At 38.2% G+C, this 15,635-nt stretch overlaps 1 protein-coding gene across 1 annotated transcript; it reads right to left on the bottom strand.

Annotated features, from left to right (window-relative positions):
- Window positions 1–1,363: 1,363 nt before the first annotated feature.
- Window positions 1,364–14,609, bottom strand: LOC140230457 (STAGA complex 65 subunit gamma-like). Its single transcript, XM_072310611.1, has 11 exons — window positions 14,488–14,609; window positions 11,398–11,584; window positions 10,554–10,671; window positions 9,590–9,708; window positions 8,441–8,550; window positions 7,477–7,598; window positions 6,534–6,677; window positions 5,435–5,478; window positions 4,132–4,477; window positions 3,164–3,291; window positions 1,364–2,690 (listed from the first exon to the last, which is right to left on the bottom strand). Exons 2-11 carry the CDS (start codon window positions 11,544–11,546, stop codon window positions 2,678–2,680), a joined length of 1,293 nt encoding a protein of 430 aa, XP_072166712.1. The 5' UTR covers window positions 11,547–11,584; window positions 14,488–14,609; the 3' UTR covers window positions 1,364–2,677.
- Window positions 14,610–15,635: the final 1,026 nt, after the last annotated feature.

The following is a 15,635-nucleotide window of genomic DNA, read 5'->3' as shown; positions in this document are numbered from 1 at the left end:
AGCTCAAAACAGGCAATGATGAAACTCATTAATGATCCCAAGGAAGGCATTTTGGTTGCCAACTTCTCTTTCAATTACAAGGTTTTCTTGATGGATTTGTTTTTCAACGACAAATGACTTTAAAAAAAAAAATTGAATTAAAAAGATTGGTCATTGACAGAGGATGTTATGCAATATGATATTGCAAAAAGTATTTTGCATGTTGATGAGTGTTTGATTGTATACAACTGTGAATCCAGCAGCATACTTTGGGGAGAAAAAAAAATATGAGGCCTCTCTGACTTTAATATTGTTAACATGCTACTTTGTGGTACTGTGTTTTCTCATTCAAATCAGTTTATGTGGAAATCCTCAGTAGCCTTTGTCAAGGAGAAATTCTTGTCCAGCTATAAACTAGTCTGATGAGAAAGAGTACAACATCTTACAAGTACAGCAGTGAAAACTTGATTAGAATCCCATAAAAATTAGGGAAGTTACGAAACTGTGAAGTTTCACTAATTTTTGCAAAATGCACAGGTGATATGAATATGAAGAGTTTGTTCGCAAAAACCGATAAGTCCATTTTTGAAGATTTTGAAGTACGGTCTCTGTCATAAAGTACAAAATAATACCTTTTAAATGATATATTGGTCACTACATATAAAGGTAAATTTTTGAAGTTATGGTCAAAAGAAGCAAACATTTTCTTATTGTTCTCTTTATTTTTCTCCATTTGGCAAATATGGACTTATCGGTTTTTGCGAACAAACTCTTCATATGCAAATGATGAGCTGACGATGTCATCATCTCACAATTTTCCATTGATTATTTTTTTGTTAAAGACGAAATTTGAATGTTTCTGTCATGAAAGTAAAAAAATGATGTTATTCCTGGTTGAATAACTTAATAATGATCAGTGTTATATATCAGGATTTGATGGTGGGGCATAACTGTTGTTTTTGTTCTTGTTTTAAAGAAGAAAGAGAAAGACAGAAAAATAATTATTTTACAATTATGCATAATTGCATTTGAATGAAAACTGGAAATCTGAAAATTGCATGTGCAAACTATATGACAAGTTGTGGGGGGGTGACAGCATCACTTCACTGTTTGCATATTCATATTGACTGTTCAAGAACTGTTTCCTGAAAACTTATCAAAATTTCAAAGTGCTGTAACTACAGGGTATCTTATTTTTCATTTGATTTTTAACAAATTTTCATAGTTGTGCTAAGGAAATGTAATCCTTCTTTCTGGAATTCCCCTTTATGTCAATCTCCCATTCCCTCTTCACACTTCACATGCAAACCTTTTCTCTTCAGCTGTCAATTCTCATACCTTAAACTCATACATACACAAGGCTTAAACATGAAATCAGCAGAAATTAACATGTTGGAAAACAATTTAATGTACAAAATTTACAATGCTGCAATAAAGATTGATAGGTTGGCAAATTTAATTTTCCAATGACACTAAAAAAGTTACAAGTAACCTAACTGAAAAAAAAAAAAAAAAATACATACATGTATATGTGACCAAAAAGTAGCCACTCTGAACATGATCTTTCAAGGTCTTTCTCCCAGGATATGCATCTAATGCAGGGTTAAGTCACTGAATGTTACTGGTGGACCAATCACACAAGAACCTTCTGGATATAGTGTCAACTGAGCACCGAGAAAGTTAACAAAATGCATGATTTATCATGCTATTTTCTCTAGTCCTACTACACAAATTCTCTAGTTTTTCACTGTATTTGACTATGATATGACCATGGAGGTGTAGCTCCATTATAAGACAAACTGAATCATATTTCCTGCTCCAAGGACCTCTTCACACAGGGTTTCTAATCATGACTGCTGGTGACTGGGTATTGTACTGCACACATTTGCCACAGCCCTCACACAAATTGATCAGCTTTCATGGTCTTTAATTGGAACATAATAACAAGCACAAAAAGAGGGAGAAACAAAAACAAAAAAAGTGGGGAGGGGGAATTTGAAAGAAAAAAAAAAAGAGAAAGAGAGTTAAAAAAGAAAAAAATGTTGTGTACTTTGTGTACTTCCTACACAAAGCACATGGCTTAATACCTGCCTAAACCATTTACAGCTCTTCCCGAGAAGCAGGTCACAATCATTACCCTAGCTTTGCTGGGTAGTCCTTCTTTAAATCTGTGTCAAGAGGAAAAGCATGGAAAAAGCAAACTATCCAAGGATGCATGCCTTCAAGCAGTCCTAGGCTCTTTTCATTACAAAAAGTTGACATGCTGGCAAGTCTTGCTGCAATGGCAAGAGTCATGGTAATGACAAGAATCCCACTTCCTGATTGACTGTTGCTAAGAGCAGTTGCCATTCTAGCAAGAATAGATATCGTAACATTTTTTTTTAATGTAATCAATGGGGCCCACAGCAGTCTTCACTGCACCACAATGCTCCTACTACAGATACATTCACATCCTCCTCGCACCAGCTTCTTTTCCATGCCATGCAATGGTTTGTATTTGTCTTGATACAGTCATCTCACTGTCAAAATGGAAACTTCGGAGTGATTATATTGTTCACACGGGACCAATAGCAGCAAACTTTGTTTATAACTAATATGCATGCATGGAGTTGTAGCGCATCTTCTAGAAAGGGTTCAGAAGACCTGAAGTGTGCTCTAGACTGATGATAAGAATCGTCACCATCGTCCTGTATGGTGATCATTTCTTCTTCCTGTGTGGACAAAGAGACAATACAGCTATGTTTATACAAGTTTGACGGAAGCTTTCACTAATATTCCAGATCTTGCAAGGCACACAGCAAGTTTGCTATCACAGAGTTTTCTGATCCTAGAGTCTGCAATGATTGGAAAACTGTAACACAAAAGAGTAGATTTCCTTGTATGGTGGAACACATGAAAGGAGAAAGGGTCAATGAAAATCTAGAGAACATTGCAAGACTTTGCTGGAAAAGAGCACTTTAAAGAACCCCTTACACATTCATGGGTGGGAAGAAAAAGCAAATTTGAATACTTGTTTTGTTTGAAATTTGCTCACAAAGAAGACCATATCTATCATCCTAATTAAATGATACCAATCAACAACTTTACATAAGGTACTCCCTGTGCTTGTTGAAATATACTTTTCACAGATCATGTTCAGTGATGTCAGATGTAAAACGTCATGCATGCTGAAAGGAAGACTTACTTTTTTCTCGGAGGCATCTGGAGTTGGATCTTCTTGTCTGTGGGTGAGGTGGAATCAGTATTTAGGTTGTGGCTTGGTATTTGACCTCCGAGTGATGGTGAACTTTGAATTATTGTCTCTTCTGCTTTCTGTGATGCATTTTAAAGAAAAATAGCAACAACAAGAGTAAAAAATAAATAAGTATATTGCTGAATACAAGACACAAATTCATTAGATGACTAGATTACTGAAGTGCTTTCACCCTATGACAGGTGAACTTCCTTGTAACAAGCTGCTTGGAGCCACTTAAATTTTCTCATTATATCAGTATCTTATTAAATACGGGATATAAACAAAAGAAATGGGACCTGCAAAAGCACCTTTCTATATCAGGTATCCTGCTATATCTGGCTTCGTTATGAGATCCCACTGTAAGTTGTAACAGTGGAAATTTTTGCACAAGTTATTTTTCACGCTCTGTACTGTATACGCACTATATTTAGTGAGTCAAAATTTTTGCGAATCGGGACTTCCCGACGATTTTCCGAGTGGTTAAATTCATGATCGTGGAGTACAGTACTAAACAGAAAAATGTATAACGTGCGTCACATTCATCGGGATCAGAGTAATTATTTTTGCGTGTCTTTAATTTTGCAAATAGCACCTGACTCGCGAAATTCGTGAAAATAAAAACCTCGCGAAATATTCGGAGTATACAGTAAGATGAATTTGGCATGTTTTTAATTTTGCAAAACCAAAACATAAAATAGTATCACATAAGCAAGCAAAAAATTCATGATTTTATTTTTGGGCTAGTTTCATGTCACACAATTTAACTCTGTATGATCAAAACATGAAAGAGTATTATCCATTAAGTAAAACAAGCAAAAAATTCATACATTTTTATTTTTGCATTATTGTCATGTGCAAAAATTTCCACTTTTACAGTAAACTAAACTTTTGCGTAATGCTATAAGGTGAGGACCTACCACATCCTGAGAAGACTCGTCACCACTTATCACCTCCCTCTTGATACCTGTGCTACCAACCGCCTCCCCAGCATCCTCCTCCTTCACACCATACCAGTTGCCTCCTTCCTCCTCCTCCTCCTCCTCGTCTGCCACCTCGACGTTCTCCCCACCACCTCCGATCGCCGAGCCCGGCACGGCTGCGGTGGCATCGTCCAGCTCCATGTTGCCGAGGCCGTGGAAGGAGAGCGGCTGATTGGAAGGCGCCTCGGAGGAGGAAGTCTCGCTCTGGTTCTCCAACACCTCGTCCTGTGAGTGGGACTGAGGGTCGTAGAAAGACGCGTCGGACAGTGACTCCTCCTTAACCCTGGGGAATCAGAGAAGATCAAGACAAGAATATGGCAAGCAGGCAACATCACTCCCAGTCCACAAATCATGGAATGCTTGCACTAGAATGAACAAGAAAGTCAAAATCCTACAAGCTATTTCAAAGAAAAGACACAACGATGTATTGATATCAGATTAAGGTTTGCAAACATCATACCCTCTTGCTAATTCAAAAGGTTCAATATAGGTAAAAGTTTTCGACTAGAACAGATGGCTCCAAGTAATTTATCTGTGATTTAGCTGTATTTACGAACACACTACAGCACTGGAGGTATATCTCTTTTTGAAACACATCAGGTAAACAAGGTCCCTATTGATCATAGCAGGATTTACTGTTATACTGGTAATGAAATGATTCACCTAAAGGACTTTACCAAAACCTGAAGTCATAAACACTTCAGAATTTGTGTGTGTGTGTGGGTGTTGTGTTGGATAAAAAAAAAAGTCTGATTGAAAATATACAAACATAAAAATCAATATAAAGTCAATGTACAATCAAAGAATTGAGAATAAAATAAGTATAATTCTAGTAGAGCACAACTTTTGTGATGTAATGACTTTAAAAATGTTGCAATTAGCATGCTTACACTTCCCCCAAATCTCCATTCATGCTCTGTAACAACTTGGCAAAACTTGAGCACATTGTTACTTTACTCTTCATAGACATTTTTAAACAGCAATTTACTTTGAAAGAACATCAGACACTATCCTGAGCTGAAAATTGACATAACAATAATGATGATGATGATGATAGTGATGATGATGACGATGATGATGATGATAATAATAATAACAATAATACTAATAATAATAATAACAATAATAATAATAATAATAATAATAATAATAATAATAATAACAACAACAACAACAACAACAAAAGCAATCATTAAAAAAAAAATAAAAAAAAAACCTCTCTAAGATAATAAATACTGACCTTGGTGACTTCTCATCATGTGCATGCATTTGATAATTTGGGTTCTGAAAGGGAAAAAAAGAAGATATAAAACATCACCCACATATGTTTGTTGCAAAGTATTTGCAAGAAAACGGTCATGTATAACGTGCTAATTTTATTGACATACTGAAAGGTCTCAACCAATGCTTTATTGATGATAGACGACAAATCCACAACTATTTCTAGTTGGTCAGAAAGGCTAATACTTTGACTAGATTTTGTTCTTTGTTTTCACTCTACACTTTGCCCCAAAAAATGAAATATGATTTTTTTTTTTCCCATGTCCTCCTCAGCAGATAAGTTCTGCCAGTGTCCAAATGTTTTAGGAAAATGAAAATTAGCAAATTTTTATGTGCAAAACAAAGGAAGAGCTGCTCAACACTTATATCAGAGTGAGTTGCCAATTTGTGCTGCTCTCTAAACTTTTACAAGTCATAACTTTTTTTCTTCTTTTTTGCCCAAATTTTCAATGACAAACTTGTCTGATTTTGTGCTTTTCATACATAGCAATATACTTATCAAGATGGAATTTGCCTCTGCCCCTAAAACACAGCATAAGATGATGGTTACAAAAACATCAACTAGAAAAGCAATAGGAGAGCACAGACCTCCACCAAGCAGCTCATTACGACATAATTAATATGCTAAAAATGGCCCTACATTGTATTTCCCAGCAATAAAGAATTCTTTCTAATGTCTCCACCTGGGTTTCCTGCTGTGCTTTGAGCGTGCACCTCAAATATATGCAGCTTGGATTCCCTGGCATAGGACCCATTTGCCAATGACAAAGAGTCCTTCAAAAATTGAAGAAAGCAGTTCCTGAATCCAGACAACAATTAGGATCACTACCTAAATTCAATCCCCTGTTTCTTGTGTCATTACCACATTTTCATTTCATTCTAATTTCATCAAAATCCATTCAAAACTTTTTGAGTTTTTTAGCAAACAAACAGACACAATAACAAACAAACAAACAAACCAAGGCTGGCAAAAACATAACCTCCTCGGTGGAGGTAATGATAATAAGTCTCATTTATTTAGGATATATCTGTATCTTCACAACTTTACTCTGACTCACCTGCATTTCTTCATATTTTTCTCTCAGTTCTTCTGTCCGCTTTGTGACACGGTCGTGGTAGTCCCTTATCCGCGTCTTCCAAAAATTGAAGAGGGTTTCCCTGCTCCCAATGCCAATTTCATAGAAGATCTGCGTGAGGGGATCCTGGAAAAACGGGTCATGAAAGCAAATGATTCAATTACACAGCTGTCATCTTCTGCACAGCAACAGTCTAGCAGTATCTCTTACAGCCTACAGGTGCAACATGCACCAGGTACAGCTGAGTGCATGCTGCATGACATTGTGAATAACCAAGATTGTGCTGCATCTCTCCTGACATTTCAAACTTCAATATGTTCATTATTTGTTTTATAAAAGCGTTCTATATGAGGTATCAATACTCAGCTAGTAAAACTTTGTATTGCAATTCAAAGGGCCTGCTCTTCGATCCACTGCCCAGTCAACTGTGTGAATCAATGCAATTGTTTGGTTGCGTATTCAGAGATAACATGATGTGCAGTATTACTGCACATTTATTGCACTCCCGCACATGTTAGAAAAAAAAACAACTCACACACACAAAGAGCACACACATGACTCATTTCGGCACTTCTGATTGGCTACATTCTTGAACAATTCTATATGATACATTGCAGTGCTACTAATTTTGTAACTGCCGCCTTGATTACAACAACTCATCATAATCATCCACTGATAACTAAGAATTCAAGATTTTTGTTCTGAAGATTCACATTGGACCTATTTTGCAGATGAAGAAGATGAAGAATTTTCACTATATTCACTCTGTCAGTAAGACCACATTACAGATTCATCACTCCAGCTACTACACAAGTTAACCCTCTGAAAACCAAGTTTGGACAGTCTCACGGAGGATTCTGCCGGAAATACAGAGGCTGTTATCAGCTGGTGTGCAGTGGCTTAACAGATGACATGGGAGAAATACCTGAAATCCAGTCTGACCAGTGTGGGCCTCCCGGTCAACGGCCACTCGCAGCAGCTTGCACGTGTTTGCGAGAAATTCCTGCAAAACGTCTGTTAGAGTTTCCAACGAGGATTCTTGGCTCGCTATTTGGGATGAACCAAAAATTTGGATCAGCACTTTGGAATTTGATTTTGATCCATTTACCGTACTTAAAAATTTTGAGAAAGAAACTATCCCTGTCATTTTCAAAGGAAAATTTATTTAAAGAACCATGAGATATTAAACAGTAGTTGAAAGCAGCAGTCATGAGAGAATTAAATGTTTACAGGCAAACAAATATGGGACTGACTGCCAAAGTCCCCTCTGAAGAACAAGGCAATGGGGGGTAACATGCTTAACCTAAAATGCATTACCAGTAATTCTGCTGCCAATATGCTTTAACTGGGGACCTCATTAACTATGTTATTAACAGTACCGTGACATAGGTTGCTGTCTTTTTTACTGGTAAACATTACCAGCTCACCATCTTCATTTTATAGAGGATTGTCAGAGCATAGGAGAACAAAATTATTGCACAAATGTATGTCAAAGGAAATCACAAAGATATCAAACTGTATAAAAACTAGAGATTTCAAATGCATGTACCGTTACCCACAGCAAGAAGACAATTATTGCAATCAATATTCAAGCGAGCTTTGTTTGATACATATGCACTATTCTTAATCTTGGTGATACCTGCAATCTCACACTGTAAAAGTGGAAATTTTCACACAAGTAATTTTTCACGCTAGGTGGAGTAAGACAAAATTCGAATGATTTTTACTAAGGAAAATCAACAAATAAGATAGTAATAATAAAACAAGCAAAAGATTTGCATGTTTTTATTTTTGCACTAGTTTCGTTTCCATTTTTCAACTTTTACTTGTCCACTTTTACAGCATATTGTAGAAGTTTGATGTGTACATTTATCAGCTGATCCACTTACTGTCATAACCACTGTGAGCACAAATAGTGGCTGCTGCTCGGCGGGTGAGTTGCCTAGCAACACTGGAATCAATTTCTATGCTTCCATCTCTCAGCTGTAACCTTGGACACCTGTTATGACGACACAAATATCAAAGAATAAGAGATGCAGAGAGCAGGGTGCAAAATCATAAGCAGTGACTCCACTTTAACCCGTTGAGGACGAGGTCTCGAGTATACTCGGGCAAGCATCTGTGGGAAATGTGTGTTGTAGCAAAATCAAATCATCCTCAATGGCTTAAATGGTTGTTTAGAGAATGTTCTGCTAAGACCTTTCACCTTTTTTCTTTTTTTTTTTAATACAACACATGATGCATGGAAATGCAACATATATACGATATGAATTATGATGTTGCATCGAATCTGTCTAGCACACGACACATATCTGAGAAATGGGAAAAGGTAAGCAGAGATGCCATGGTCAGAGAGCAGCTAGACACAAGATGTTTTGGCACATCAGCGCTGTCCATGAAAATGAGGCGAATGAACAAGGTGAGGATGTGGGAGGGGGTTACAGTGAAGAGCTTATTTTAGCTGTAAAATGTGTGGTCTGGTACATACCAAATATAATATTTTGTCTTATTCTGATTTAAAAAAAATAAAATAAAATCTTGTCTCAAAAATGTGAATTTTATGGTGGTTGGAAATCTATGTTTTGGGTTTTAAACCTTTTTCTTTTTTCTTTTTTTTTGGCACAAGTCTCATGCCTGTTACATGAGACAGTTTGGTAGGCCTGAGTAAGGAATATTTCAGTTCCAATACATCACTTTCAAATTCTGACACAGATTAATCTGTCATTTGGTAGATGATTTCAATTCATTGCCACATGAAAGAATAAGCAGAGTGTCTATAAAATGTGAAAAAGAGCGAACAGGGGTAAAAGCTGAATAAGAAATACAGCTTTAAACCATCAATTTTTACTATGTGACAATTAAATACATAAAAGTATCAGTAATATATCAGCACTACTACAATGTCAAAGCTTGAGATTGATATTATGAAAAGAAAGATGTCAACCTACCAGTTACTATTTTGGTAAACTGAATCTCCTTGGCCAGTAATGAAAGAATCAAATATCTGTTATATAATCTCAAATTCTATCATGACATACCCTGGTCTCTGTCTGATCCCCGTGATGACAGGAATGGATGCCATCTTCTCATCCTTCACAATCTGAGGCTGGGCTGGGAGAGGAGGCAATCGAGGGCGGGAGAACCCATCGTCAGATTTCTGTATTCAAGACCAAGAGAGAAGATGCAAAGCAATCACGAATGAAGTAAACCTGGCATGATGAATATCTAATAGTAATCATTAAACAGTGATAATGATAGTGTTCATGACAATCTACAATGTGCCACCTCCATCTAATAATTATGTACAAGTTGAAGATGAGTAAGATGTCTCGAGGAAGATGCTGACTCCCTGCTTCATCAAAATAAGCCAAATATATATTTAGAATACACGAGATCACAGATTAAAAATGCTAAAGCTCCTTTCTGTGGGAGGGTAGACAACCCCCTCCCACACCCTTTGCTTGCTTGCTTGCGTCACTTCCTCTGGCACAACTGGTAAGCCATAAAGTGTTATGCCTAGCTGCTCTCTGACCTTGGCATCTCTGTATGTTTTGTGTGGATTCATTTGAAAATCTGTATAGTGCTAGTGTTTCAGATATTGAATGCAACAATGCTTCATCACTGATGATCGTAATCTATCTGTTACTGTATACGCCTTTATTTTCGCGAGGGTTTAATTTTCGCGAATTTCGCGAATTGCAGTTGGATCGCGAATTTAACAACACGCGAAATTGTCTCCATGTTCTTTGTTAATAGTGCATTAATGTAAGCGTTGGCATCGATTCGCGAAAATGTCTATGACCTCGTCATTCATGAAAATATCTGTACGCGAAAATGACGGTGTATACAGTAGTTGTATGACCAGAGAGGATCAAAGGACGAGCACAAAGAAACTGTGTAAGAAGGAAATAGATTATGTATTATAGAGCATATATAGATATATACCTTTAATTGATGCAAGTGCTCTTAAGTAGTATGGTAATCATTTGTCTGAAAACTCACAGTGCTTTCATGCTGATTCTGGAAGGTGTTCATTTTCCCTCTGATCTGTCTGCAGTGTTTAAGCAGATCGATGGTGTGAAGGCTAGTCTGGTCTGGTCGACATAACTCGGGCTGAAGTCTGCAGATGGAATAGAGTTGACACAGAAAACACACACACACACACACAAATGTGATTGCAAGCAAGACCCAAATTCATATCAAATCCCAAATTCAGCGTAAAATGGTGAAAAATGTTTGTTTGTTTGTTTTTTTACCTTGACAAATGTAGATCCTCACTTGAAGAGAAATACAGATTGTAATTACTGCAGTTAAGATCAATTCAAAATCCTAATAGAGAATTTAATTCACAAGCGGGCAATGCATGGACCAACACCTTGTATCCCCCGCAGAATGACTAGCCAAGGAAAATAAAGTGTATTGCCTATTAAAAAAAAAAAAAAAAAAAATTCTGCTGCTGCTGCTGCCAGCAGTGGAATTAACGGTCTTACCAATTAAAACAAAATACCTCTCATCTGGTCTTGAAGGTTATCTGATTCCCACAAAAAGAGGAACATGGAAAAATGGCCTTTGAGATTCAAATATAGTCCTGCTGCTGAAATATGTCAGAAACCTACGCAGTGGCAGTATGCTAATTTCAAATGAATTTTTGTCTTTCACATGAATTTTAATTGATTTCAGATAAGATTTTTGGTTTATATTGGCATTGTCCAATCACTACCAAAAAAAGCTAGTAAGAGCTCTACTGTTCTCTCATCAATTGAACAAGGTGGAAGTAATCTAAGCATCTAATCCAATGGAAATAAGCAGAACATCTGACCACCATAGAGCTATGCTGTACACTTACAAGAGAACTTGAGGTTTCTGCTGAGCTGAAGGCTGGTGTAAGTGAGGGGCAGTGACCTGAATGCTTGGTGATATTGTTGCCATAGCATCTATATCCACAACTGCTGCTGTCACTGAAGATGGCATCTCTCCCCAATAACCTCTGCTCATGTTGGAAGACTACTGTTGATGACAACCAATGAACAACTCTAGAAGTAGAAAACAAAAGAAGGGGGTTTGATGCAATCTCATTGGGAAATATTCACACAAACAAATTTGCACTTAAGAATTTGTGACACTTTCACACACTGTGTTGAATAGATCCTGTTTCAGCAATACTATATTCATATACTATGCATATTTTGCCCTCAACAACTACAAAGCTTGCCGGAGGCTAGTCTGACAATCCCATTTTCTTTGCTCAATTTTTACCTCCGCCAAGGGAGGAGGTTATGTTTTTGTTATTGTTGGTTTGTGTGTTTGTTTGTTTGTTTATTTGTCCGTGTGCAAAATAACTCAAAAAGTAGTTAACAGATTTGGGGAAATTACAGAATACCAGCTAAATTAGCATATTGGTGCGTATAAGAGCCGCCTCTGGCGGCTCTCCCTTAGAGATGAATTTCAGCCCGAAGGGCTGAAATTCGTCTTTCCCGTCGTTTGGGGCCCCCAAAAAGCACGGGAACGGAACGGCAGTCAAAAAGTAGGTTGACCACACAATTTTTATGAAAATTGAGTGGTTTTGGAGGAAAACTGCTCTAAATCAAGATAATTTGAGTAAATCGACGATAAAGAAAATCGAGCCGAGTTTGATGGAACTATTTTAAACGTGATGACGTCATCACAGCTGGCAGCCCTTCCTCCTCCATCTCTTTTCCACACAAGTCATTCACATTACTCTACACTGTACTAATAAACATGCACGTTGTGCAGACTCAATACGCGCTACCACTGCCACAAGTACGCATAAGCTGTTATGTGTGGATGATGTGTACTGCATGCATAGAGTCAACATGGTGGGCTGTCAAGCGCACCCACACAGTGCGTAAGCTCTACTGTACGCTAGGATTGCTTTGTAGTCTCACCTAAATTTCTATAGTTTTCTTGTTGTCTACACGGATACGGACTATCCTCAACTCCTAAAAACATGAGTATACATCGTAAATTCGGGTAAATTTTAACGGCTAGTCTAGACTAGCATCGTCAGGATCTAGAACTACATTATTAACGCTATCGGGGGACATCTCCGAAACCCCCGTAAACAAAGTATGAATACCACACTTCTCACCGCACAGAGCAAAGAAAACACACGTAAACAAATGCAATCGTCGACAGCCGAATCATGGACCGTATCGCAGATCGGATTTATATTTTAATGGTTGCTATCGGCAAGCGTAATTACGCTCTTTTCAGAGCGATTTGCGCTCTCCGTGATTGGTTGCCGGTATTCTGTACACGTGTAATTTACCCACAGATCTAGATGAAACTTGCAGGAAAGGTTGAGAATGACACAAGTATCAAACGATTAACTTTTGGTAGTGATCCGAGAATTTTGGTGAAATTTATAAAGGATTTTTTATAATTTGGCAGGTAGGGTCAATGAACTTGGGAGTTCAGGCTGCGCGTATTTGAGGTTTGCATACGCGCAATAAAGTGCGTGCTCTAGTTTCTGCTAGGGCGAGGCGCGCTTTGCAGCTGAGGGTTTTATGACGTAACAAAGGCTTCTAGATTCTATATTGGGAAATCGAGCGACTTTCAGCACACAATGCTATAAGTATAAGTACGTATGGGTGGAAATCACTGATATCTCTATGGAAGAACAAGATCAGTGGTGGAAATGAGTTGCATGCTTGGCGGAGGTCTGCGCTCTCAGAGTGCTTCTCTAGTTCATTAATAATTTGTGACCCGCTACAACAAAATGATCCTAAAGTCGGGCGAGGTCGATTATTTGAAAATTGCATGACACAATTCCCTAATCTTTTTGCTTTAAATTGATATATAACACATCTTATAAAAATAATCGGCTGCGGAGATATCGATGTTTAAAAGTGAGCATGTCAAGACGTCTAGGAAATCACTGTTTCGAGAAAAGCGCCCTAAAAGTTTTCCTTGCGACTCAATCACAATCAAGAGACACGCAAGTCAGTATTCACCTCCGGACAATAGAAGTTAAGCCCTAGCAACCTCCGAAATGTTCAGGCATAGCGCAACCCGCCCGCACACACCAGTCGACTGGGCAGTGTGCGAGCTTCACGCTTCGGTTAGCGGCAAGCAGCAAACTGACCAATGAGATCACTCTGGTCGTTGTTAGGGGCGGAGCCTATGTGCGGCGCTCAATCCAAATGTTCAAACCAGTTTCTGCTTCGTTGAAACGCCAAAAAAACATGGCCCAGAAAAATGCTATTTTTTGGTCTTTCCTTTCATCATTTTGCTTAAAAATTTCGACAGATGATAGAAAACATGTCAGACTCTAATAATATGTCAAATTCAGAAAATCGTAAGTTTTGACCAATTTTGATGCTCTAACTTCAAACTCGATTTTCACAGCTTCGACCGTGCGCGACTTTAGGACCATTTTGTTGTAGCGGGTCACATTTAAAGACACATACACTTTCATTGAGACACCGAGACACCTTTCATAACAGCACAAAACCAAAAACACAAAAAATTCATACTTTTAACCTCAAATTTCATGTTTTACTCACATGAAATTGATTGAACTAGCTAGCAACAGCAACAACTCAGTGAATTGCTGATTATCTATAAATTTAAAGGTTGAAAAGAACTTAAATTTAAAATGGGATCAGCTGAATAAAATGCTTCATGACTACACTGTAGGAAAAGAAACAGCCATGCCCATGACGATGAATCGCAAAACCTTTATACAGAAACTGTCCATTGAACTACCCATGTGCCACACAGCCTCAAGAAGCACAATCGAAATCACACCTAGATGCAATGTCAGGTGTGTCATGAACTGTAACTCCCACAAAAAGCAGTCAATGGGACCAAACAATTAGATCTGGAATGGTGTTGGACACATTTCTCTTTTTTGGAGAAGGAAACTGATCACTGTCGAAAAGTCAAAGAATATCACTCTGACGCTTTAACTTACATTCCAATATCAGAACGTCGGTATCTTTAACGGCCAGCAACACGGTCTTCCACAAGGATGTCTTTTGCTCCCAATAATACTGGCTCTCAGGATAAACGTCTCATCCGATCCCAACAGCATAAACACGGCTAACTATACACAGCCCAGTCGCTGTACATGGTACATAGCGTAACAGAGTCTGGTCGGGCTAAAACACGGCGTACAATTTGTACGTACTATACAGCGGTGGTGCACCGGTGGCCGACGGCTAGCCGGCTAGCTACGGCCGGCCCAGCTCGCTATCGCCAGCAAACTCTACGCCAGCGCAGCAGCATGCAGGGCTGGCTGGCGGTAAGCGCGGTAGGCCTAGGCGGCGCGACTTGCCTCCCTGCGTGTTGTTTTGGATGGTGATTTGCAGTTACGTTGGCTGTTGCTTGCGACTCGTAAGTTTATTTCAGTGGATGTTATGTCGCTATAGAGTCTACATATTTGATTATCGAAGATATACCGCATCTGACTATAATAAATTCTGATATGCTCCTAGAAGGGTTTTAGATTTATGCGATTGTGTGAATGAAATGCCGCCAGATTCGAAGTCATTACTTTATCAGTTCAGTCCCACTCATAGACGGGTGTGTCATGCCCCGTCATGCTTGCCAAATAAAGTGAACTTTTTGAGTAAACTAATTTACACTCTACTAAGTTTGATTCTTGTAGTTATCTATGACATACTTGCCAACTCTACCGCATTTGGCGGTAGACTACCGCTTTTGAAAGATTTCATTAGCATTCAAGCTAGCACTGCTCACATACATGGTCATCGGCATCCTGGATTCTAACGTTAAATTTTACTGCTTTCTCAAATGAAAATGTTGGCAAGTATGCTATGAGCAGGTGTATTTGTTACCGCACCAGCAACCCCGCCCCGCGATTAGTGTATTCATTGGTTATAACGTTAGGGCGCATAAGAGAACTTTTGCTTTTTGTTTAATCAATTTACTTAAAGTTTTTGCTGAAGTGAATGTTTATTTTTTTTTTCCTTCTTTTTTGGCTTGCTTGTCACTTTTTTAAGAACTGCAGAAATGTTTGTTCATGCTGATTCGGTCCACCTGAGATTGAGAATTCTGGGAATGAAAGGATGTAAAAATTAAATATTTCAGTTGTTTATA

This window comes from Diadema setosum, chromosome 7 (assembly GCF_964275005.1).
Source record: "Diadema setosum chromosome 7, eeDiaSeto1, whole genome shotgun sequence".
Lineage (NCBI taxonomy): Eukaryota > Metazoa > Echinodermata > Echinoidea > Diadematoida > Diadematidae > Diadema > Diadema setosum.
This window is presented reverse-complemented; position numbering and strand designations above follow the sequence as displayed.

Coding starts and splice junctions, on each gene's coding strand:
- LOC140230457 (XM_072310611.1), bottom strand. CDS start 11,546: ATGAGCAGAGGTTATTGGGGAGAGATGCCATCTTCAGTGACAGCAGCA. Junction 10,672..11,397: donor CAGAAACCTCAAGTTCTCTT/GTAAGTGTACAG, acceptor TTCCATCTGCAG/ACTTCAGCCCGAGTTATGTC. Junction 3,292..4,131: donor ACGAGTCTTCTCAGGATGTG/GTAGGTCCTCAC, acceptor AATGCATCACAG/AAAGCAGAAGAGACAATAAT.